The sequence below is a fragment of the Eptatretus burgeri genome, chromosome 6, assembly GCF_056783735.1.
Source record: "Eptatretus burgeri isolate ZD-2024b chromosome 6, Ebu_testis_v1, whole genome shotgun sequence".
NCBI lineage: Eukaryota > Metazoa > Chordata > Myxini > Myxiniformes > Myxinidae > Eptatretus > Eptatretus burgeri.
The window spans coordinates 24,715,636-24,742,661 of record NC_140966.1 but is presented as its reverse complement, the minus strand read 5'-3'; the positions used below and the strand labels follow the sequence as shown (position 1 = coordinate 24,742,661).

Below are 27,026 nucleotides of genomic sequence, written 5' to 3'. Positions count from 1 at the left end.
TATATATATATATATATATATATATATATATATATATATATATATTTCGAGCGAGTTTGCATACCTCTCGGTAACCCGGTCAGCATATATATATATATATATATATATATATATATATATATATATATATATATATATATATATATATATATATATATATATATATATATATATATATATATATATATATATATATATGCCTGATTATGTCGTCTATACACAATAGTCTTATCATCACAATAGTTGAAACATATCTATATATATATATATATATATATATATATATATATATATATATATATATATATATATATATATGTATATATATATATATATATATGTATATATATATATATATATATATATATATATATATATATATATATATATATATATATATATATATATATATAACAATATAGATGTGTTTCAACTATTGTGATGATAAGACTATTGTGTATAGACTACATAATCAGGCATATATATATATATATATATATATATATATATATATATATATATATATATATATATATATATATATATATATATATATGTGTGTTTAATTTTAATCTTTTTCAAGCTGAATAAAAAACTTGAAGATATCCTTCATTTTGCTGATTACCCTGCATTTCATAATTTCATGGTAATTGTGGAGCCCCTTAATTTTGTTGAATTAAACCATCCTGTTATTGGTTTGTTGCACAGCTGTCCTCAATATCCATGAGGCTGTTGAGCATAGTAATTGGGCTTTCAGGATAGCTTCGAGTTATTCACACTTGCCTTTGAACTGCTTAGCCTGGGTTTGAATCGCGACCCAGCTATAAACTGTCACTCTGGTGTTTCCCATGCAAGGCGATGCATCAATGTGTGCACCACCCATCGGAAGGATGGAAAGCAGAGGAATGGTCTGCCGGCACTGGTGGTTGGTGGACCTTAAATATCCCACTGTGACTTTTTCAAAGCGTAGGCAAGCTATCTCAAGCACTCTGCCAAAATTACAAACTCCTGGCACATACATTTGAACATCAGCTGGTATATCAGCGGGTGCATAAAAGACTTGTGCCAAAAACCTTCCCTGGCAGATCCCACAAGAAGATGGAAATATTTGGGGCCATTTAAGAAGCTGTAGTAGTAATTACCTCCACCACCGTAGGTGGATAGAGGCTGTTTTCACTCCTGTCTGTCGGTTTGTCTGTCTGTGGACAGGTTATCCCAAAAGGTTGTGGACGTATTCGGACAAAATTTGGTGGACCGGTTGGGTGTGTGATAAGGAAAAAATGATTCGATTTTGGTGAAGATCCAGATTTGAATCCGGATCCGATAATTTTTTTTTGTTTTTTCACCATTAAATATAGCATGGTATATGGCACAATATCTCAAAAAGTTATGGACGGATTCGATGAAACTTCATGGATGAGTTGTGTAGGTGACATGAACAAGCCGATTAAATTTTGGTTAAGGACTGGAAGCAGATCCGGCCTATCAGTGGGATACAAAATGTAAACTGTTCACCTGGTGGAGGCAAGCGCTCTACCCCGTGGCATTTTAGTTGTGAGTGTGATGATGTCCTCATTGCAATCTCCCCCAATTAATTTGTTTGCCTGTTGAATGGTTTCTCTCTTCTCCTCCGCACATGTTGGCTGTAACCCTACATGTGAAAACAATCATATATTACATCCTCCCTTGAGCTGTTTTCGCTGCTGTTTAGAGAAAGGCATTTCAACCTAATACTTACGTACATATATACATTATATATATATATATATATATATATATATATATATATATATATATATATATATATATATATATATACATTTTTTAAGGCACTTTGCTTCAATATTGCATAACAAAAAGGCATTTATCATTTTTCTGAGTATTGCAAGATTGAAGGGAAGTACCACAACAATTATGTCAAGGTTTTCCTTCATTCTGTCATTGTCTCTCAAGCAATAAAGTGTTTGTTCAGCATTTATAATTGAGCTATTTTCTTTCAGTTGCTGCAGCACAGAAGTGAATCGTTTATTCTCTCTTCCTGGTATTCAGGAGACACTTTTGACCATCAAGAAACTTTTGATACAAATCACAGTTCACAGGAGAGCTTAGAAGTAGGATACTCCCCTTTAAGCCATCTTGTCTGGGCTAATTTCCCACCTGTCGACCTGGTGCTTTGCATCAATCCATGGGCAATCCCACTGTGGAATGTTAAGCCAGTTATCCTGTCTGCAACAATTTGCAGGTGAAAGTGAAAAAAAATTATACTGTGAATTTTTCACTGGAGTCGACCATTGTGTGCTGGTGCCCTTGACAGATAACAAATTCCTACCCCAACCAACAGCAATATGCAGCAGAGGATCCTAGCCACCTGAAGTGATTCAGCAAAACTGATTCTCTGAAAAAGGAACAAAGAAGTGGATGATGATGAAAGATGATCTTTTTTGACGGTTTGCACAAATGCGTTGGGTTCAGCAGTGCCACTGCATCTATTTAACTGCATAATTGCAATTGTTTCTTGAATTATAAAGATCAAAAATGTGGGATTTTTTTTTTTAATTGGTCCCTTAAATTAAAACCTCGTCAGACTGCTTTGTTTAAATTCAGTGTTGTAATGCTGAAATTGATGTGCTGTTGTCAAAACGGAAAAAAAGTAAAATCTGTTGTTGAAGTCAAAATAACACTTCAGCCTTGAATACCAACATTGTTATTAATATTTTGTGGCAGGAATTACATTGGCAACATGCTATATTTATAAGAGATGGATGTCCTGAGGATTGCTTCCTGGAAATTGATTCTATTTCACTTTCACATGATTCTGGAAAAAATGCATCTCTTAAAATGAAGTACCGTTACTTTGTGCTTTCCTTTTTGCACAGTGCTTTCATCGCAGCTATTTTTAACAAACGCTTTCCTTAGAATTTAACATACACTGGAGAAAAGTAGCAACAAGCTGAACTCTGCGAGGAAATAGCTGATACCAATTTATTTGAAGTTTGCCAATTTTTACAAGGACATAAAGTTATATTTCCTTTATCGAATGCTTCACACATTCTGTACGGCTCAATCATGCTGAAGACACCAAAACCAAATAAAGCACAGTGTGTACTCAAAAAAAAAAAACCTATCATATTTTTATAGGGTTGCTTACATCTTATATGGAATAACTCCATTGGCCAAGTGCAAATCATCGCAACTACAAAATAGAACGACACTTGGTAGAGTGCATAACTCTGCCAGGCTAAACAGTTTACTTTTTGTATCTCACTAATGGGCTGGATCTAGATCCAGACCTGAACCAAAATTGAATCTCCTTGTTCTTGTCACCTTACCAACTCATCCACATAGTTTTATTATAAATCATCCATTTCTTTTTGAAATATCATGCTATACAGGACATTATATCGTTTTTGGCTCCATCCCTCAATGGTAAAGAATCAATGAAAAAAATCTCTTATCTGGATCCAGATTCAGATCTTCACCAAAGTCGAATTGATTCGTCCTTCTCACTCACCCAACACGTCCACCATGTTTCGTCTGAATCTGTGCATAACGTTTTCAGATATTGTACGATGTATCGGTTTTATCCCAATCACTCAATGGTGAAGAATCACTTAAAAAAATTCTCGTATCCTGATCTGGATGCCGATCTTCACCAAAATCGAATCAATTCATCATTCTCACACATCCAACCTGTCCACCAAATGTCGTCCGAATGCGTCCACAACGTTTTGAGATATCCTGTTCAAAGCCAAACTGACAAAAAAACAGACAGGAGTGATGACATAACCTCTGTCCACCTTCGGTAATGAGGGTAACGATAGGATTTTTTTTTCTTCTGTTGGGCTATTCAAACGTGGAAGCACTCCATATTAAAAAAAAAAAAAAAAAAAAGGAAAAAATCCTCTTTTCCAGAATCACTTTAAAGATCAAAGTGAAACTGCACATAAATGATCGACCAACCATCTATTCTAATAATTTTCAACGCGTGTGCGTGAGTGTCAGTGTGTCAGTGTGTCTCCTCCATAACTCCAAAACTATAAAACCTATCAGCTTGAAACTTTGCATGCATATCAAGAAAACTCCAAAGAAGTGCAAGGCTGAAAATTGGGTGTTTGGGTTAATTAAAGCATCCCTTTTGAAGATAATTAACAGCCTTATTTAATTATTTCCTTCATCAGGCGATCCTTGGCCACCTCGCTCTCTGGGGCCTTCAGGTGTTTCCTGGTTCTGAAGCCACCATTTTTTTTTTGGCCTGCTCAATCATGCCTTGACTTGGAACAGGCCACAACGATTTCTTAATGATTAACTTTATATATTTTTTCACTTTCCTCGCTCATATTATCGAATGCCTGTTCATAATAGCTACGAATCGCTGGGTATATTGCGGTGCTTATAAATGCCTGGAGGAGCCTGCATTCATGGCTATATTTCATTTGCGCATATGAATAACTGAGAGAATCTCTTAAACTAAGCAGGATTACAAAATGTAAGCTCCAGATTAGAAAGTATCAGCAGTTCCAACTCCAAAAAAATCAGCAGTGCCGGACGTGGTACATATGGGTAGATTTGGATCTGTAGGGACGCTCCGTGGGTGTGGGGGCATGCCATACCTGTTACGGAGGCCATGGTGGCACAGTTTTATTCCATATCTTGTGGAGGTTCCATCAGGTTTTCCTTTGTCCTCACGCCTGTTTCGAAAGCATTTGGTCATCGTATTTGCTTTACAAAGGTTAGATTTTTCTGTTTGTGAGATTAAAAGCAAAATATATTTGACAACGCCAGATTTCTGAGCCGTTTGCCGCATCAACATGTTTTTTAAATGATGAAGCCAAATTTTTTTCCACCTGTCACAAGCAGCTGCTTATATAGGTTAATGTTTGTGAACATCTCCCTGAAACATCTATATAAATGTAATGTTGTTTTTCAGTGATAGATACTCAAGATTTTTGGGTGGTATACAGTATGTACTGGAGTCAGTAACCACACTGATTCCACCCTGCCAATTCCCGAAAAATTACAGATATTGGCCAAGCGTGTGTGTGTGTGTGTGTGTGTGTGTGTGTGTTTGTTTGTGTGTGTGTGTGTGTGTGTGTGTGTGTGTGTGTGTGTGTGTGTGTGTGTGTGTGTGTGTTTGTGTGTGTTGTTCACAAAGAATAGCATATTCTCTGTGATAACTCCCCTACCCCCCACCCCTCTCTCTCCCTCCCTCTCGCTCTCCCTCTCTCTCGTCTCTGGATGTATCTGGACGGCCGTTATGTCTGGAAGGTGGTTATGGTTATCTCCACATGTGTCTGGACAGTGGTTATGTCTGGGCCGGGTTTGTCTCAAGATGTGTCCAGATGGGATTTGCCTCCGGACGTCTCCAGATGGGAGTTTGTCTCCAGACATGTCCGGGCAATGTTTATGTCTGGACGGGTATTTGTCTCCGGACATGTCCGAGTGGTGTTTGTTTCTGGACAGCTTGGCTCTGGATGTGTCTGAGCGGTCTTTGTCTCTGGACGCATCCGGGCGGTGTTTGTCTCCGGACGTGTCCAGTCGGTATTTATGTCCGGGCGGTGTTTGTCTCTGGATGTGCCCAGGTGGTGTTTGTCTCCGGACAGCTTGGTTCTGGATGCGTCCGGGCAGTATTTGTCTCCGGACGTGTCTGGGCGGTGTTTGTTCTCCAGATATATCTGGGTGGTGTTTGTTTCCGGACACGTCCGGGCGGTGCTTGTCTCTGGATGCATCTGGGCGGTATTTGTCTCCAGACACGTCTGAGCGGTGTTTATCTCCAGACGCGTCCGGGTGGTGTTGATCTCCGCACGCATCCAGGTGGTGTTTGTCTCCAGATAGCTTGGTTCCGGATGTGTCCAGGTGGTGTTTGTCGCGGATGGCTTGGCTCGAGATACGTCCAGGCGGTGTTAGTTTCTGGACTGTATTTAACTCTGGACATATCTGAGTGGTGTTTGTCTCTTGGTGGTATTTTTAGTATGACCGGAGAAAATGGATTTCAGACATTATTTTGTTTCCATTTTCACTGTTATTCTCTGCAAAATCATTTTGATGAGACAGTATGAATCGTGATTGATGCTCCACCACACGTCTGCCTTTCCTTCCTCTCACCTCTCACTGCCTTCCCTCCCCCCCTTTCCTCACTCTCCCTCCCTCTTCATTCTCCATCCCTCCTCTCTCCCCCAACCCTCCTCACTCCCCTCCATCCTCTCTCTTTCCACCTCCCTCCTCTTTTTCCCCCTCTATCTCCTCACTCTCCCCCACTGCTCTCTATCTCCCCCCTCTTTCCCCCTCCCTCATTGTTCCTATAAGCGAAGCGATGGGTGGTATTTGCTTGTTTTGAATAAAGTTTGATAACTATGATGTCACAGGTCACATAGTCTGGCAGCCATCTTGGATTTACCATCAAACTTTCAAAAAATATTCTTCTCCAGAATGGCTGGATAGATTGAGGGGAAACTTAAAAGACCTATTCACTGGACGTGTCTGGGCGGTGTTTGTTTCCGGACAAACCTTGGGGATACCAAGGTGAGAAAGAATAATTGATGTCACGTGGTTCGGCAACCATTTTGAATTGAAGAAAATATTAAATAATGCTTTCTCGAGAATCACTAATCCGATTGAAGCAAAATTTATCAAGTATCATCCAACAATATAGCTGCATACAGTGTGGAAATTATGATGTCAGAGGTCATGTGATGTGGCAGCCATATTGGATAGAAAAACAAACCTTGTCCGATCAAAACGAAAGTTCACACACATCATCCTCTACCAAGTTGTGAGCAGAATCCAAATTTTTAATGCCAGAGGTCACGTGGTTTGGGAGCCATGTTAGTTTGAAAACCAAAAATTTAAAAACCTTTTTTTCCAAAACTGCTTAACAGATCAATGTGAAATATGTTGCATTACATGGAGCAAGGGCAGTGGGTCACAATTGCAAATTTTGCATCAGTTGCTATCGCAGTTACAAAATATATAATTTTAATATTTTCCTTGAAACCAATGTGGCTGCCACACCACATGACTGATGATGGCCTTTTAAGTTTAATTTATGTATTGATATTGATATAGTATTGATAGGTTAAATGGTTTCAGATAAATAATTGTTTAATTATTTCCTTTTAGTGGGGCAACTTAGCATAACAATTGTGCATTTTGTGAGGAAAGCACCAAATTTGGCACACTAGTAGCCTAACATATTATGAACAGATTTGGATCTTGGGCAATCTCAAAATTTTTGATGGCAGTGGAAAATGGCTGCCACAGCCATCAGCAGCTGAATTTGAGATGGCCAATCTCCAAATCTGTTCATAATATGATAGGCTACTAGTGTGCCAAATTTGGTGCTTTCCTCACAAAATGCACAATTGCTATGCTATATTTAGCGAAGTTGCCCCACTATTTAAACCAATTCGGCTGCCACATCATGTGACTGAGGTCATTGTTAAATATAATATTTGCAGCAACAGTCGTTGATCATCATTGCAAGGCCACCCATCGAAAGGGTAAGCGGTTTCAGAAAAAAATAATTTGTTTAATATGATCGACTCAGCATGGGGAATATTTGTTGAAAATTTCAACATCATCGGTCACATGGTCTCGCAGCCATGTTGGACAAAAAAAAACGTTATCAATCAATGATCAATAACTCCAAAAACGTGATCCGCCACCCATTCTGAATTTGATTTGATAAAGAGGGCGTCGTCGAAATTTTCACCATAGATGCGAATACATATGTCGAATGTTTTTGTGATAAGTATGATGTCATAGGTCATGTGGTGTGGCAGCCATGTTGGAAAAAAAGAAAATATATATACCTTTGTATCTCCGAAATCACTCCATGGAAGCAATTGAAACTTGGAACATGTGAAGTACTTCCCATGGGAAACAAGTGTGATTTTTTGATTATGTCATATGTGGGTTCATTATGACGTCATAATTGCATATGTCAAACGCTTTATCCGATCAGTATGAAAATTTTTGAGGGTCATCTTGGGCTAAATTGAAATTGGCAAAAAGATTGATGACGTCGTTTGATGATGACGATTTGGCAGCCACATTGTTTTTAACATAAAACCTTCAAAAATCTTCTCTAAAATTGATGAACAGATCGAGGAGAAACATTGCAGTTATGATCACATATCCATGAGGAACAAAAAGTTCTCCACCTCTGACATCATAGGTTACATGGTTTGGCAGCTATGATTTTTTGAAGAATAAACATTTTAAAATCTTCTTCTCCAGAATGGCTTGACAGATCAAGGGGAAACTTCACTTACATGTTCCTCAATCCTTTGTGATACCAGGGTGTTCACGAATAATTAACAGATCACATTGTCTGGCAGCCATATTGCTTTGGGCGAAATTCTTTCAAAAGAAAAAATCTTTTTCTTGAACCGCTTCAGCAATCGATGGGAAATGTCACAGTTATGATTGAGTAGACATGTGGAATATATTGTTCTGGTAAAACTACCAAAATCACGAATCACTGCTCACCTTCACTCTTTAATTCCTCTTTTTTTCCCGCCTTTGGAATAAACTCCCTCACTCTGTTCAATCCCATTCTTCCCTCCAGGCCTTCAAAACAGCTGTTCACCACCACCTCTTATCATCCCCCATCCAAATCCTCGATCTTTTCTACCCCCCTTAATCCACCCAAGCCCACCTCCTTCAAATTCCCTGCTTTCCTTCCTGAAAGTCCCTGCAATGTCCATCTTGTATTCCCCATGCCCCATCCCTTTCCCTTCCACAGATCTCCTAATGTGTCTGTTCCCCACTGTTTTGTCCCTCCCACTCCCGCCCCTCTTGTCTCATGCCCCCTTGCTGTGCGTTGTGTGTTGGCTCTCATACGAACCTCGACAAGGTATACAAAAAAATATAAAATACATAAATGTTATAAATTTCAACCTGGTCAGATGCATGGTCTGGCAGCCAGAATTATTTAATATTTTAAATCTGGGTTCAGGGATTTAAATCAAACTTGGTACAAGTATACATAACGATGTAATAATCCTGGTGATGTTGTGACGTCGAAGATTGTTGTTCTAGTTTTCTTTTATTTGACAAGATTGAACTGTGTCAATATTCAAGACAAGAAAAGGGGCAGATGAAGCAAATGCAGGAGTGTACTTGACATTTCTGTCGCATGTTAACAATTTATCACGTGGGCATTAAGGTTATATTCTGAAGTGGAAACTGAATATGTAATGCAGTATCATTTTGAACATTCCTCTTTATAATTTCATTCTGTTAATTACCCTTGCTGAAGGATAGGGTATTGCGTTTGGGTCCATTTGTTTGTTAATTGCTGGAATCCTTTGGATTGTGGCAATTATGTTGGTCGGTTGTGTGTCATTCTGTTTGTGTCTGTCTGTCTGATTGTTTGTGTGTTTGTTTACCCTGTAGCAGCCACACCATTTCAGCGATCATGACCAAACTGGGTACAGACGTCGGCCATGGTCCAACTTAGGCACTTGTTGTTTTTGGTGAATCTTGGTCAAAGGTCAAGGTCAAGGCCATCGAAAAACCGAATTTCTTATTTTCACAATAACGTCCGTTAAAATGGTCGTATCGACTTCAAACCAAATCCAAAGTGTGCATCTTCCAATTCTGCATCCAACCATATGTCTCATTGGGGTGTCACACCAACACCCTTCTTAGCGGTCGGGGGTCGAATGTCGGGGGGGGGGGGATCGGGTCAAAACTTTCAAATTGCGATAAAAACGCCATTTCACGTCCGATTGACTTCCAAGTTATGATCATGACCAAACTAAGTGCTATAACTCATTAAACAGTAGCACTATCGATTTATAAGAACCAAATTGATTTTGTTTTTTTTGTTTTTTTTTTGTTTTTTCAGAGATCATGGAGATATGACAAAGTTATTCCGGCAATTCCTTGCTCAACGAGCAATTCCATTTGTTATCTTGCCAAAACGAAGTTTTTGCAAGAATGTTAGTCAGCTTGTATGTTTTTTTTTTGTTTGTTTGTTTGTTTGTCTGTAATCACGTATAAAAAATTCTGCAGAGCACAGTTATCATTGGAAATTTTTGTAACTTCGCATATCAGAGGTCTGTAGAGGTCCCTTTCAGCGCATAAAATTTTGAAGGTCAAGGTCAAAGGTCAAGGTCAAAGGTTGCAAATCAGGTGAGTCGACGAAACCTTTATTTTTTTGAGTAATTTTGATCGGATCGTCTTCAAACTTCATGAGAATATAGTTCATGGTGTGGCGCTCAGCTGATTAATTTTTGGTGGCGATTGGCCTTGACCTTCATGGTTAGTGCCTGAGGTCAAACATATTTGACCCCAAGGTCAAATTTTCAAGTTTTAGGAACCATATCGTGTAGTACCTCAAATTGAACACCTCGATGAGTGTTTTCTCGATATGTCAAGCTTGAGACATTATGACGTCATTTGGTGACATTATGAGGCAAAAGCATATTTTTCATGGTTACTCTGTAGAACGATTCTCATCGGAATCTCTCATTGGCAGATATTCCTCAAGGAGTTGCTCCTGGTGGATAGTAGCTCTGTTCACCTCAGTGTGACCTTAAAGAAGTCACACGTGGTCACCTTTTGGCAAGATACGGGTCACCCTGCGGGTGACATTGGTTTGTTTTTTGTCTGTCTGTTTGTTTGTTTGTTTGTTTGTCCACACAGAACTTTATTGTTTTTCTCCACAATGCGATGTAGGATTGAAGCGAAATTTTCACCACAAGTGTGACTACTCATGTTGAATGTTTTAATCACAATTGTGACGCCAAGGTCACGTGGTGTGGCACTCATGTTGGAAAATGAAAAGCTTTGGACCTCTATATCTCAGAAACTGTACCAAGGAAAAAAATTTAAACTTTGGCAAATGGCAAATACTCATGGGAAATAAGTGTGATTTTTTTAAATGACGTCATAAGTGCCTTTATTATGACGTCATAATTAAATACGTAGAATGCTACATCTGATCACTGTCAAAAATTTTGAAGGGCATCTCGGGATAAATTGATCCACAGAAAAAAAATTGATGATGTCATCGGTCACGTGATTCAGCAGCCATATTGTTATATATATTATTATTTTTAAACCTTCAAAAACCTAATTCTTGGAAGTGGCTGATTAGATTGAGGCGAAACTTTACATGTATGATTGCGTGTCCATGAGGAACAGAAACTTCACACAGATGACATCAGAGGTCATATGGTTTGGCAGCAATATTGGATTTATCCTAAAACGTATATAAAATCTTCTTCTCCCGGACGGCTGGACAGATCGAGGGGAAACGACAGAGAAATGTTCCCCAAGCCTTGTACGTACAAGTGTGTTAAGGAATAATTGAAAGGTCACATGGTGTGGCAGCCATATTGGATTGAAGAAAAATATTAAATAATGTTTTCTCTGGAACCACATAATCAATCGACATGAAACATGACAATTATGATCTAGTCATGATGGGGAATAGATGTTTTAAATTTCAACTTTATGGGACACATGGTCGGGCAGCCAGAATTATATTTTTTTTGATCTGGGTTCTTTTTGATTTTTTTTTTTTGTTGTTGATTTGTTTTTTTGATTCTTTTTTTTTTTGAAAAAGGCTCACTTGGCTTTGTTTGGCTGGGTTTGAGGGGAGAGGAGTAGCAGCTGAAATGTGAATCCTATACAGGTTCCTCCTGATGACTTCATCTTTGCTTTTTTCTTGTTTGGATTCCTTCTGATTACTCCAATGCAGGACTGTACCTATTTGGTCTTCCATTTGATTTAAATTTATTTCAATCCCATTCTAAATTCAAATGAATAATAATAAAAAAATCATCATGGCTCAGGGTCATGTGTCCAATCAAAGTAGGGTTGAATCAATGCAGGACGTCGTGGTACCCGGCCATCACTGCCAGCAGTTTTAAAGTGGCAGTTATAACTATGTCTCTTATTAATTATGTAACACACTTGCACACAAACCCCACACAAAATACACCACACAAAACAACACAAATACCACACAAAACAAGTTCTGTTGAGGTCTGCATTCTCTGATTGCTCTATCTCGTTAAAGTTTGCGATATGATTCACTTATACTTTTCTACTTAAGTCACTTATTATAAGCATTAAAAATCTGGAAAGTATGAAAAATGTTGAGGATAATTTAGGGCTAAATTGCAATATGGGGAAACCAGGTCACATGGTCTCGCAGCGATGGTTTGGCAGCTATTATTTTTTTGAAGAATAAACATTTTAAAATATTCTTCTCCAGAATGGCTTGATAGATCGAGGGGAAACTTCACTTACATGTTCCCCAAGTCTTGGGGATGCCAGAGTGCACACAAATAATTAATAGATCACACACTAAATAATGCTGTGCATCCCTTCAAACCAGAAAACTTATGTAAATATCACATTGTTCTACTCACCTATGTTATCATCAATGCACGTATTCATACTCTGGTCTTTTGCTCGACCGGGAGAGTGATGGGGGCGATTAAATATCCTTCTTGCACGAGGTTTTATTTTTGTGAGTGATTTATATTTCCTGCTGGTAAAACTAGCTGCTATAATTAAAAACCAGAAGGCAAATCCTATTCAGCATCTTCTCCATAATCGCTTCAAGGATTGACACAGGTGCTTATCGTTATTCTTTTACTGCCATGCTGAAATTATATTGAATTAGGCAACTCAAAAGATGTAGTGAGTAGAGGCTATTGACACATGGCACTGTGTGAATGATTACTACCTGCAGTTCTAAACCACACCCTGAGATCATTTTTGCAGGTTCTGCAAAACAGCTTCGACCTGTTAGTCCTTGGAGTTGTTGGTTTCTCCTCACAATCTCTCTCTCTCTCTCTCTCTCTCTCTCTCTCTCTCTCTCTCTCTCTCTCTCTCTCTCTCTCTCTCTCTCTCTCTCTCTCTCTCTCTCTCTCTCTCAATCTCTCTCAATCTCTCTCAATCTCTCTCAATCTCTCTCAATCTCTCTCAATCTCTCTCAATCTCTCTCAATCTCTCTCAATCTCTCTCAATCTCTCTCAATCTCTCTCAATCTCTCTCAATCTCTCTCAATCTCTCTCAATATCTCTCAATATCTCTCAATATCTCTCAATCTCTCTCAATCTCTCAATCTCTCAATCTCTCTCAATCTCTCTGTATCTCTCTCTCTGTCTCTCTCTGTCTCTCTCTGTCTCTCTCTGTCTCTCCTCCATTTGTCCTCATTAAGTTAATTTGGGAATTGCATTTTCCACCTAATTGCATACTCCAACATGCTGCACCACCTGCTTCACCATTACCAGAATGGTATTGTTGGATTTGTCTCAGCAGAAGATGAAGGCAACGACAAGATAGCTTGGATAGTGTCATGAATACGCCATTCTGCAGCCTCCTGAGGAAGAAATAAAGGAAACGGAAACTATGTGGTTGTTGTAAGCATTAAATTGAAAGGCAACTATCGAAAAAGTTTGCAATAATACACCCAGAGTTGAATATATATATATATATCAAAAATATATGACAAAATATTTCAATTATATGTGAACGCAGCATAATTGGGTTGACAGGATAGGTCAGATGAAACAGACTCAACTTTGAGCTGCCTTGTTTGGGTTTGATTCCTGACCTGACTATATATGAACTGTTATCCTGGTGTTTCATGTGCAGGATGTTACATTTATTAACACACCGTCTTACAGAGGAGACATACAGCCACATTATCTGCGAGCATTTGTTTGAGGACATACCGATCGCATGGTGCCTTTTTAGAAGAGTCGGCAATTTTAGAAGACTGCTTGCCAGGAGGGTAGAGGGTTGGGGAAGGCTTGTATGACGATATGTATCATAGCCTGAATACACACTGGCAATGTCTTTGTTGCTGGGATTTACTAATATATCACATAATGAGTGACAATCATGTAAGGTGACACCTACTTGACTTTCTAATGAAATCCACTAAGTGGACGTCAAGGCTGCAGTACTGTCAATGTGTCTGCTACAGGTTTGTTGATGATTTATAGTGTTTCTGTGATAATTATGATGAAAAATGTACCTTCAATAACTCTGGTGGATATCTTCACAAGATCATGCCATTCCATCGATCTCTTCTTGTACCAAGTGATATGCACTCTTGCAAGTGGTGAATACCTGTTTTTTTGCTGCCTCAGTGATGCTGTTACTAAATACAAAATAGTGGCATCTCATTTGTTTATATAGAGGAACATTATTTTATTTTTACAAAGTCGAGGCTCGTGGATAGCTTAGAACATAGAAGAGAGAGAGGAAATACCATCAGCAGAGTTGAAGGTCACGATAGAGGAAGACTTGTACAGATAATGGGTGTGGGGAGGAATGAGTGGCAGGACAGAATGCATGAGGTGGACAAGATGGATACAGAAGGAAACTCTCTTTAGAAAAAACTGGAAATTTCGAAGGAGAAGGGATTGGGGTGTTGGGGGAGGGGGTTAATGAGGGTAGAATATATCATGGTTTTGGATTGTGGAAGTTCTGAGATGATGGTGAACAGCTGTCTTGAAGACCTGGAGGGAAGAATGAGATTGAAATGAATGTGGAAGAAACTTCACAGAGTATTAGAAGTGCTGAAGCCATTTCTTGGCAAGGCCTGAACTTGGCAAGTTTCACATTCATTTCAATCTCATTCTTCCCTCCAGGTCTTCAAGACAGCTATCTTCAAGACTGGGTGGTTTGCCATTTTTAAGTCTTGAGTATGACTCGACCATGGTTTGCACCACAGACCTCCAAGACTCAGAGTGGACGCTCTAACCATTATGCCACCGACGCTGGTCTGCTTGATGTACCTGGTCAATATATTTGATAGCATTCATGAGCTCAAGCTGTCACTTCATGGAAAACGTTCAACCTTAATATACCTGAATAAAAGGTGAGAGCTATTCAGATTAAGTTGGATCTGTGGCACATAAACTATACATAGACAGATACTGCATGTCTCTGACACTTTCCGCTTTCCATCCACAGGGGTTTGAAATCGTTGAATTTTGTTAAATTTGATTGGAATTGTAGAAATTATGGTTTAAAGTATATATCACTTGGCACCAAATAATGCTGTGCTTCCCAACAGAGGGTCAGAAATTCAGCTTCGATAGTGCGCTCAGGTCAATACCATTGAACATCTGTGTTCCCTTAATGAAGCATTCTTGCACGACTGTACTTCCCGGCACTGCCAGAAGCATTTCGTTCCCTGGCGAAGAATCCCTTCAGTATGACAGCTGAGCAATTACCCACTGAGATGTACAGGAACACTTTATCGACATCATCAATAGTAATGATGTGAAAGCTAAAATTCATGGTGTTCCTCCAAGCCCGTTCTGTTGTTCAGTTTCAAGTGAATACATATTGGTGGCTGAAATGGTCCTCCTGCCATTTCCAAATGTGAGGATAGGTTGTCCAGTCTTCTGATAATACAAGATAAATCCCAAAACTGGCTTAACACGAAGCACTGCTTCAGATGTGTCATGTAAAACACACCAAGAAGAAACATCATTCATCACACTGTTTTTCTTGCTGCTTCTGGTAACTGCTGCCAAGTATTAAAAGAGTTACTGCGCAGTCGTTTAATTATTTATTTAAAAAACAAATTAAACTCTATAAAAGTAACTTTTTGTTGGGCTACTTGGTTAGAGCCCATCCAATACTGACAAAGTATCTCGATGAAGTATTGCATGAAATCCACGAGTTGTCATGACGGTATTACCTCTATCAATGAAGATGGACGAAGGTTATGTTTTCACCCCTGTCTGTTTGTCTGTCTGTTTGTTTGTCTGTGAGCAGGATACCTCAAAAAGTTATAGACAGATTCGGACGAATTTTGGGGGATAGGTTGAATACCTGATAAGGACAAAATTGTTCGGTTTTAGTGAAGATTCAATTTTTAAGTGATTCTTCACCATTGAGAGATTGGGCCAAAAAGGATATATAGCATGATATCTCAACAAGTAATGGACGGATTTCAGAAAAAAAACTCGGTGGATGAGTTGGTAGGTGACAAGAACAAACCAATTACATTTTGGTTCAGGTCCAGATCCAGATCCGGCCTATCAGTGGGATACAAAACGTAAACTGTTCAGCTTGGTGGAGGTATTCGCTCTACTGAGTGCCATTCTTATTCTTAGTGCATATCATAATAATAATAATAATAATAATAATAATAATAATAATAATAATAACTAGATGACCCATGAACCAGTTGGGTTCCTGTTGTGACAGCGGTAGATGAAAAAAATCATTTCAAGAGAGAGAGAGAGAGAAAAGAAAGATAGCTCTAGCGAACTATACCGCTGAGGTTGTTTGCATTGATCAAATTCTCCCGAAGAGTACTTGACTGAATTGGGAATTTATTTTTAATAATTTTTTTTGTTGCCCGATTTTAACGAAACTTGATACTGCACACCGCAGGAGAATGGTGAGTTAGGTGGCCCTAAAATTCCGTTTGTACTGAAAACATTTCCGCTATCATGTACCGTTTTGGCTGTATTTTGGGAACATACATACATACATAATACCGGGCATAGTGGCGTGCGCCTGTAATCCGGCTACTCGGAGGCTTGGGTTTGGAGGATCGTTTGAGGATGGGCGCTCTGCACTGGGCCGCGCTATGAGAGGGTGTAGGACAGCCCAGAATCATGGCGAAACCCGATCCTTATCCCTGTGTCGTAAGAGGCGACCAGGGTTGCGTCAGGAAGGGCATCCGGCGTAAAACCTGTGCCAAATCAGTATGCGGATCATAACGGATGATCCGCTGTGGCGACCCCTAACGGGAGCAGCCGAAAGACGAACAACAACATACATACATACATACAAGATGAGAGTTTTAGTAATATATAGATAGATAATAATAATAATAATACCATTCCTTTCGTGCTATAAAGGCACATAGGGCTGCCAAGGCAGATTAATTGGCAAGGAGTACAGTCCTGGACGGGTTACCACACCGATGCAGGTTACCCTGAATGGTATTTACCCCAGTGCACTGGTACTCATTTTGCTAACCCTCAAAAGGATGACAGGCTGAGTGAACCCCACATGGTGTTAATTCAACGATGAACAGGGACTCAAACTCAGGATCCTAAGGTCCCAAGCCAGCCGCCTTAACCATTACCCAACAACAGGCTTTCTTAGTGATTTGGAAGAAGAAAGGATTGGGGTGTAAAGTGGGGGGGGGGCAGTTAACGACAGTGGAATAACCTCAGAAATTCAGTCAGTGATGGAGGCCAGTCAATATTTCATCGTATTAAATTTAAATTAGTACTGAATCATCAAACGACTTCACTATAAATGAAAGTCCATTGCTGCTGGGATGTTTGACCCTCCCTCCGAGAACAAGTAACAAATAATAAGCTGAGAGGTTTCCTCCTTGTGGACCGTGGGCCGAGCTCCTATTTTGTTTAGTTTCGTGACCCACCTCGTGTATCTACCTGTATTTATAATATGTTGTGTGAAAATATTTTAGAAATCATATCTGAAACTCGTCAGGCACAAAACTTGCACATTTTTTCAAAATATGGAAAAAACACTCGAAATTGAGACAATTTTCTTATAAACATCGTCCAATCACAGCGCTTTTGACATACAGCACCACGCTCATCAACCAATCACCTGCTTCGTTTCAGGCAAGCTGCAAACTCACTAGCTGTCATGGCGATGTAAAGTCGTCTGATGCTGGTGCTGCCAAAGATTCTGAAGGCAGTTCTCCAGGGTTCTGTTTTATGCACATCATCAACACCCACAGCAAAGTAATTCCATTTCGTGAGAAAAGCATTAATAAATTGCAGGAATGTGCTGCTAAGTGGATTGATGTGGAAGGAAGCCCCAAAAGTAAGGTTGCTATCAAGGCGCTACAAGTACACTACAGCCAGCACAGGCTCGGTGTGAGGATTGCAGCTGCTGTAGCCACCGATGCCGCGCCTGTTGATGATCATGATGATGATGAATGTGACGGATCTGGAAGGGAGGATCTCCTTTCTACCATTAACTAATTTTTGACAGAATGGTCAAAATCAATACCCAGTGATTACTATACTGTAGAATCTAACTGTCATGAATCCGACTGGATGTTCTGCTCTAAATTCTGCTATCACTTAGTATCAGTATCATCCTTCGAAGTTCAATCATAAACTGACCGTGACATGTGTCAATGATCCAAACTGAAATATAGACAAAGTATGGAGTATGGACTTACTTAAAATTCTAAACATGAATCACAACACTACCATTGTTTCCATCTGCAGTTGCTATGTATTCTATCAATGATGTGGTGGCAAACCTGCTATAGCAGTGCGGCTACACTGGGTTTGTTTGCGTTTGCAGTGAAATGCCAACCTAAAAGTGTTAATGCACAGTGGCTATAAACCGAAAATTATTATTGAACTTCAATGTAAAGTATACTGTGCCGCTGGCATAATTTTGTTGTGAACTTCTGCTGCCCACAACAAACATGAGCAAAGTTACTACTTGTACGCCAGCGGCACGATAGTCCATGGCTCCACCAACATTGTGCCTACAGTTTTTTGATGACATTTTTAGGAGTCCTTTAGAATATTTTTCTATTGGTGTAAATTTAAGGGAAAAACTAATCTCAGTATTAATCACCTAGCCACTGTAGTCTGTATGTAATTAATAATTTGATATGATTCATACTATCAATAATTGTGTCATTAATTTATGTGAAGATTTATGGATTTCCTCTCTAGATTTTCAATTCACAAACAAACATAGATGAGCATGGCAAATGCAAATTACATGCACATTGCAAAGAAAAATGTTTACTAAATTGGACTTTCCAAGAATGTTTCTGACCTGTTCTGCCTTCGTGAACCAAGCATAGTGGCTACCTTAATATATTGACCTGGGGTGTTTTTTTTCCTCTCCCTCTCCCTCTCCTTTGTCTCTGTGACTGAGTATGACCCCTCCACATGAAATTCTTAGAACAGTAGCTCTTGCTGAGGATCATGAATTAAAATATGCATGTTTCCATAATCTATATGCAAGTACTATAATTGGATTGCTCATGCTTATCATCATCAGAAGTCATAATACACATTAAAATATTTTGATGATTTAGTGAACGTTCCTCCAGTTTTGAGATTTTATATATAAATGGAAAACATCGCATAATGATGACAAAACAGAAGAAAATGTCTGTCTATAAAAAGGAACATTTATAGGTGCAAGCAACAGATAAAACAATGCAAAACTCTTTGAGACATGTTTGTGGGATACTTTTTTTATTATTATTGATGGCAAAAAGGTTAGTTTTCAAAAAACTTTGATCATCAGTAGGTGTACATATATTAAGTAAATGTAAACATTTCATGTAATCCGCCTTGGTGCTGAAGAAATAATGTGAAGAATTCCAAATCTACAATTGTAAGCAATTGGCGCACAATATACTCACCTGTGGAAACTGAAATTGAAATGATCTTGCCACTGCTTAAAATATATAATGGAGATATTATACACATATTAATGAAAAAAAAAATGTTGTGTAAATAATTTCAGCTTTGGTGTGTGATAGATTTATGAATCAATGATTGAACGAAGAATGACTGATGATTATTTTGCTGATGGATGATATTATGATACACTGTGTTTGATTTCGGTATGCCAGTCCAGTACATGTCTTCCTGACTTGTATGTTCAGCTTTTGTGCCGATGAATGAGGTCTGTAGATCAACAATTAGTGGCGTTACTATTTACAATTACTGTTTTTGCATACTACCTGATTTATACGTGTGTGTGTGAGAGAGAGAGAGAGAGAGAGAGAGAGAGAGAGAGAGAGAGAGAGAGAGAGAGAGAGAGAGAGAGAGAGAGAGAGAGAGAGAGAGAGAGAGACAGAGAGAGAGAGAGACAGAGAGAGAGAGAGACAGAGAGAGAGAGACAGAGAGAGAGAGACAGAGAGAGAGAGAGACAGAGAGAGAGAGAGAGAGAGAGACAGAGAGAGAGAGAGACAGAGAGAGAGAGACAGAGAGAGAGAGACAGAGAGAGAGACAGAGAGAGAGAGAGACAGAGAGAGACAGAGAGAGAGACAGAGAGAGAGAGACAGAGAGAGAGACAGAGAGAGAGAGACAGAGAGAGAGAGACCGAGAGAGAGAGACCGAGAGAGAGACCGAGAGAGAGACCGAGAGAGAGAGACCGAGAGAGAGAGACCGAGAGAGAGACCGAGAGAGAGACCCATATCACCCACATTCACACGTAGTCTCCCAATGAATACATAGACATCAGAATTCCCAGAATACAGCCGCTGTCACACCTTGACGATTTAGCCAGCGTATGCCAACGTATGAAAAATTTGTCTAAAACGCTGGCACACTTCGAATATGTTACGGGTAAGTTTTGTATACGTTAAGAGCACGCTGGCATACGTCGTAGTACGCCGAGCTCATCGACAAATTTTAACATGCTCAAAATTTTTCGACGTATGCCAGTGTATGACTCACACGTTCCACATACGCTGGCCATAAGTTGTAGGCACGTTACGTGATCGTTGACACACGTCGTCACACGTTACTTGTAAGTTACTCATAAGTCAAAACACGTCGAGGTAATTTTTAGCGTACCCGAAATTTATTTCTCCATCATCATGACTATTGGCACCATGATATTATTATTGAGTAGTAATATCGACTCCAAACCATAACTGCTGCAATCCTACAATCCCAGTCAAATTGAACAGCATGGAACGATTTCAAAACCCCTGTGGACATTCGAATTTCAAATAATAGAGTCCTTACTCCTTCACTTCCTGCTAGCCTCACCCTTAGATCAAACATGACATATATTCCTCATATTCCTTCAAACTCCTCCAATTTTCTTCCTGAGGCTCCATATATGATAGGAGATCGCTGAACCCTTAAGTTCATTAATCTGCACTAATAAATGTGTGTTTTTGTGTTTGTGTGTGTGGTGTACCCAATAGACAGGGATGTCGTCTCTGAAGTGGGAACAACAGGTTTAATTCGGACACGGGCACAGCACAGCATCAGAACATGGGCGGGTCACATGACTCTGCTGAACCACGCCCCGGTATGTGCGTGTGTGCGTGCACCCATGTATGCATGCATTATCATCAACTACTGATACATCTCAGTGTGTCTCCTTCGTAGCTCCAAAACCATGAAACCTCGTGGCCTGACACTTTGCATGCACACAAAGGGAGCTCGTGGTGGTGCAGTGGTGAAAATTGGGTGTTTGGGTTAATTAAAACACCCCTTTAGAAGATAATTAACGGCCTTATTTAATTGTCCTTTATCAAGGCCCAGACTTGGGCAGCTCTCGGTTAGCTTGCAGGGTCTTCAGTTGCCATTTTCTTCGGCCTATTCAAACATGACGTGATTTGGAAACATGATCGAATCCCACAGACTAATTAAAGTGTCAGAAAATGGAGTGAAATCTGAAAATTTAAACAAATTATGACTATTTTTATAACAAAGCATATTTATTTTCGCGAAGCATTACGCTTAATTTTTTTTCAACTGTTCAGATGATTATATTTAGTGAAGAAAAGATGAAGGAATGTGCAGAAAGTGGAGCTTCATTTGGTGCAATGCCGAGCTCTCTAACCCGTTTTTGCAAGTCATGACGACACAGTCGACAGGGGTCATTTTTTTTTTCGGAAATTACATACGCAGTCTTCTTTTTTCCATTTTGTGTGATCTGCTCTCATGACAAAATATTCATGTGAACATACTAATAGTTGCTGCAATATATTAAGAGTTGGCAGTGGCTGAAAATGGAGAGGTTTGGAGACTGCATACATGGACATGGTGCGGGTTGTGCGTGCCTGTATGCGAGGAGGTTGGAGGAACGCATATGGATTGTGGCATGTGTGCAGGCAGCCGTTTGCCAGGTAGATAGCATGGTTTTTTGTTTTTAAATGCTCCCACCCGGTTTTACAGAGAATACGGCACTCAAAAAGAAAATGTTGCTGTTTGGGTGCATTTTATCACCCTGGTAATACCCTGGTATGCTGCCTACCTTCCCACCCCTCCCCTCACACTTCCTTCCTCTTCATTATGCTGCCTCCCTTCCCTTTACGCTGCCTTCTAATCCCCTCACATTTCCTCCTCCTCCCCTGATACTGCTCCCCGCTCCGCACGTGCTGGTTCCTCTTCCCCTCACACTTCCTTCCCCTCCCCTTGCACTTCCTTCCCCTCCCCTTGCACTTTCTTCCCTCCCCTTGCACTTCCTTCCCCTCCCCTTGCACTTTCTTCCCTCCCCTTGCACTTCCTTCCCTCCCCTTGCACTTACTTCTCTTCCCCTCACACTGCCTTCCCCTCCAGCGCAATACCTCCCCTCCCCTGCCTTCCCCTCCCCTCGCGTGCTGCCTTCCCCTCCCTCGCGTGCTGCCTTCCCCTCCCCTCGCGTGCTGCCTTCCCCTCCCCTCGCGTGCTGCCTTCCCCTCCCCTCGCGTGCTGCCTTCCCCTCCCCTCGGGTGCTGCCTTCCCCTCCCCTCGCGCTGCCTTCCCCTCCCCTCGCGCGCTGCCTTCCCCTCCCCTCGCGCGCTGCCTTCCCCTCCCCTCGCGCGCTGCCTTCCCCTCCCCTCGCGCGCTGCCTTCCCCTCCCCTCGCGCGCTGCCTTCCCCTCCCTCGCGCGCTGCCTTCCCTCCCTCGCGCGCTGCCTTCCCCTCCCCTCGCGCGCTGCCTTCCCCTCCCCTCGCGCGCTGCCTTCCCCTCCCCTCGCGCGCTGCCTTCCCCTCCCCACGCGCGCTGCCTTCCCCTCCCCATGCGCGCTGCCTTCCCCTCCCCATGCGCGCTGCCTTCCCCTCCCCACGCGCGCTGCCTTCCCCTCCCCACGCGCGCTGCCTTCCCCTCCCCACGCGCGCTGCCTTCCCCTCCCCTCACGCGCTGCCTTCCCCTCCCCTCGCGCGCTGCCTTCCCCTCCCCTCACGCGCTGCCTTCCCTCCCCTCACGCGCTGCCTTCCCCTCCCCTCACGCGCTGCCTTCCCCTCCCTCGCGCGCTGCCTTTCCCTCCCCCTCGCGCTGCCTTCCCCTCCCCTCACACTTCCTTCCTCTTCATTATGCTGCCTCCCTTCCCTTTACGCTGCCTTCTAATCCCCTCACATTGCCTCCTCCTCCCCTGATACTGCTCCCCGCTCCGCACGTGCTGGTTCCTCTTCCCCTCGCACTTCCTTCCCCTCCCCTTGCCCTCCCTTCCCCTGCCCTTGCACCTCCTTCCCCTCCCCTTGCACTTCCTTCCCTCCCCTTGCACTTCCTTCCCTCCCCTTGCACTTCCTTCTCCTCCCCTCACACTGCCTTCCCCTCCAGCGCTATACCTTCCCCTCCCCTGCCTTCCCCTCCCCTCGCGCTACCTTCCCCTCCCCTCGCGCGCTACCTTCCCCTCCCCTCGCGCGCTGCCTTCCCCTCCCCTCGCACACTGCCTTCCCCTCCCCTCGCACACTGCCTTCCCCTCCCCTCGCGCGCTGCCTTCCCCTCCCCTCGCGCGCTGCCTTCCCCTCCCCTCGCGCGCTGCCTTCCCCTCCCTCGCGCGCTGCCTTCCCCTCCCCTCGCGCGCTGCCTTCCCCTCCCCTCGCGCGCTGCCTTCCCCTCCCCTCGCGCGCTGCCTTCCCCTCCCCTCGCGCGCTGCCTTCCCCTCCCCTCGCGCGCTGCCTTCCCCTCCCCTCGCACGCTGCCTTCCCCTCCCCTCGCGCGCTGCCTTCCCCTCCCCCCTCGCGCTGCCTTCCCCTCCCCTCACACTGCCTTCCCCCTCCCATCGCGCTGCCTTCCCCCTCCCTTCCCCTTCCCCTCCCACTCCCTCCACCTCATCTCATGCTACCCTCCTCCGAAATCCCCTTCTCCCCCATACAACTCTCCGGAGGTTGAGGAGAGGAAGGGTATCAAAGAATGTGTGAATCGGACAAATTAAAGCTTTTTTTTTAGCAGCCAGAACTTCTGCTCGGGTCAATTCTGCAATTCATCTCAGGTTAAGAGATTCTAGAGCTTATCGTATTTGTGGAAATTAAATAAAGGCGAGAACAATCACATGGCTTTTTCGATGATTGAATGAAAACGCCCTTCCTTCCCTTCCCCTTCCCTACCTCCTCCCAAAGTCCCTCCACACCCCCCACGGACCTCTCTGAGCAGTGTCCAGGTGTTGTTTTGTATGATCTGTTTAAACGTGCCCAAGTTCATTCAATCCTGTACCAATGTCAGCATAAGGGGACCATGCCACTCCCCCACCCCCCCCGCTTTCCCTGAAGTCCCCCTATCAAATGCATGTTCAGAACACTCCCTTCCACCTCTCCACTACCCCGACTCTTTCCCCCATCTTCCTTTATCCCTCCCCCCACCCCTCTTTCTCCCCCACCCCCCCTAATATTCCCATCAGCGAAGCAATGGGTTGTATTTGCTAGTGTGTATATATGTATATATATATATATGTATATATATATATATATATATATATATATATGTATATATATATATATATATTGTGTGTATATATATATATATATATATATATATATATATATATATATATATATATTTGTGCAAACCGTGGTGTCTGTCCATGCGTTCATACAGTGGCCGCTTCGCGTTTAAAACTGAGCACGCAGGCAAAGCTCCACATTCACGTATTTTTTTATTGCCCATTACACTAATCTTTAAAGTCAGAGGTGAGTGTACATACCTTAAGACTAATCTGGCAGCTCATTGTTTCTCATACGAAGTACGTATTAGTTGGCCCATACAGGTTAAGAATGTAATGGTGTTCTTGTGTCAAACAAATATGCTGCAGTATGAATTGTGCTGTTGGTGTCTGTGTTGATTGGATAAAATAAATTAGGTGTAGATAAAAATTAACTAGTTTGGCTAAACTTAAAATAATAAGACCACTGGACATGTAGCTTATCTGGGCCCTGGCCGCCGCCTCCTGTGTCAAAGTTCGAAACCCAAATTTGGTAGAATTCTGACTGGTGGATGTGGTGAGGAAGATTTTGGAAGGAATTTGCGCGACCGCCATTTTGACACGCTTCCGGTCGTGTGATCAGCATGGCCTCTGCAATTGAACATTAGGACTGTGTCCTAATGTTGTAACCCAAATTTGGTAGCATTCTGATTGGTGCGTTTGGAGAAGATTTTTGAAGAAATTAACTAAGTTGGCCATTTGGACATGCATATTGTCACGTGACTGGAAAGAGGTTTGTAATTCCTGTTACCAGGCAGGAGAGGAACGTTGGTGCAAAATTTCAGCCGACCGGCACAGCGGTTTGGCCGGAGAAGTCGAAAAAAGAGACGTACATACAGACGGCACATGATGACAATACTTTATCTGGAATGTAAATTGCAGATAAGCTAAACATGTTTGGCTAAAATAAAAACATTTCAAGGGAACCCTTGGTGAGGTGTGCACAAAAAAAATTTCCAACCGGTAATAAAGTCGTGAGATACGAGTGAAAGGTTCCCACAAGCTAAGGTCTCTCATTTCTGTTGCTTTATTGTAACAATCCTTTTATTTTTTTGTGCCCATTATATCGATGTGAAATGTGATCCAATTTTATCCCCTCGTCAGTTATAGCAACAATTTGTCCAACAACTCTTGGGAATAACTTTTCATTTAACCACTTAGATAAGTTCCTGGCTACATGGTGAGCTAAGTTAGCCATGTGATGGTGTGAAATCAGCTGAAAAACCTTTACATACACTGACTGTGGTCTTGACGGTTTCTTTAGCAGATAATTCACCTTGGACAGGTTGCTACTCAATCCATCAATTGTAAATTTTCCAGGTTACCTGTGCACAATAACCTACTCTTTGTAAAAGGTATGTTGTTAACATTGATGTTAACAAGTGAATTCCAGCCGATGGGATATTCGGCTATAAAACCCCCTCTGAATGATAGTATATTCATTGATATAATGCCTTGTCTACGAAGCACCAAGATCTCAGTTTATAGTGAGATCAGGAATCGAACCCAGACTAGACGGCTCAATGACAAGTACACTGCCTCTAGTAACCTCATTGTCATTGACTGTTTGTAATTGAAAAATTCGAATTTTATCAATTACTTTATATCTTGACTGATTAATCAGTGATAGATAGACTTATCAATGTAATACGCTGGTGCAGGAGGTTTCATTTCTCTCGACTCTCTCAGAGCCATAAAGGCCCGAGGGTTGTCGTTGAAGAATGGAATTTTATGGCTGTCAACATAAGGAGATGTTTTTCGATGTTTTCCACCTATAGGTTTATTATTGGGTTCTTGTTGAAAGCTAGCCTTAGGTAAGTAAGCACTGCATGATTACTAACCCTATAGCACACAATCAAATACAAGAGATAATTTTTCAGTGATCCATCTGCTTGGACACTATTTCTTTTGTAACCAGCAAACGTATTTCAGTAAAGGAATGAACCATTTTTAATTGTACCTGGTACACATGATGCCATTGGTTATGCAGGCGATCTGCTGATGGTGCTGTTTTCACCATTTAATGTTTTCTTTTTAGGACAGTACTTGCGGATCCAATAAACTATGGAACACTGTCATTTTTGAAACCCAAATAGATTTATCTGAAGAGGACTTATTGAAGGAAACTTTCCTTCCCTTAATGTGCTTATCTTTCAAATGAGAACAGTGTGCCATAACATGGAAATGCATAAGGACATTGCAACATGTAATGTGGGTAGACGCATGAGAAGTGTGCAACATATGTGGTACATGGATACACAGTGCATTCCATCACAAGGGCAGCTTGGAGGGATGTTCTCATGAAAAGCTTGAAAGGTAGTATTTTATATATTATTGCTCGGCACTATGGTGTATGGTAATAATTTGAATAAACAATCGTATTCATTTCTTTGATGGAATGTATTGCTTTTTTTATTGTGTGAATGAATTGTTGGTTCTTGTGGGAAGCTTGTAAACGAGACAGATTTCTTGAGAAAGCTGAGGCATGTGGATTGGAATATTTAAATAAAAACCAGATCTAATTTAATATTTAACCACACTTGGTGGTGTAATGGTTCGACCCTGGGAGGTTGGTGGTTCAAACCCCCTACTGAATCGTACCAAAGACTTTTTAAAAAGGTACTTGCTGCTTC

The 27,026-nt window shown here is 41.4% G+C and overlaps 1 protein-coding gene across 2 annotated transcripts in view; it reads left to right on the top strand.

Moving 5' to 3' along the window:
• Nucleotides 1-27,026, top strand: part of TP53I11 (tumor protein p53 inducible protein 11) — a 127,457-nt gene that overhangs the window by 11,196 nt on the left and 89,235 nt on the right. Inside the window, exon 1 of one of the 2 annotated variants that reach the window (XM_085884324.1) lies at nt 21,704-21,835. The exons of the other annotated variant lie outside the window; for it this stretch is intronic. Coding sequence (XP_085740450.1) covers nt 21,719-21,835 — 117 coding nt within the window. The 5' untranslated portion in view covers nt 21,704-21,718. Of the gene's footprint in view, nt 1-21,703; nt 21,836-27,026 lie in introns of those variants that run through there. 2 annotated transcript variants of the gene reach the window in all.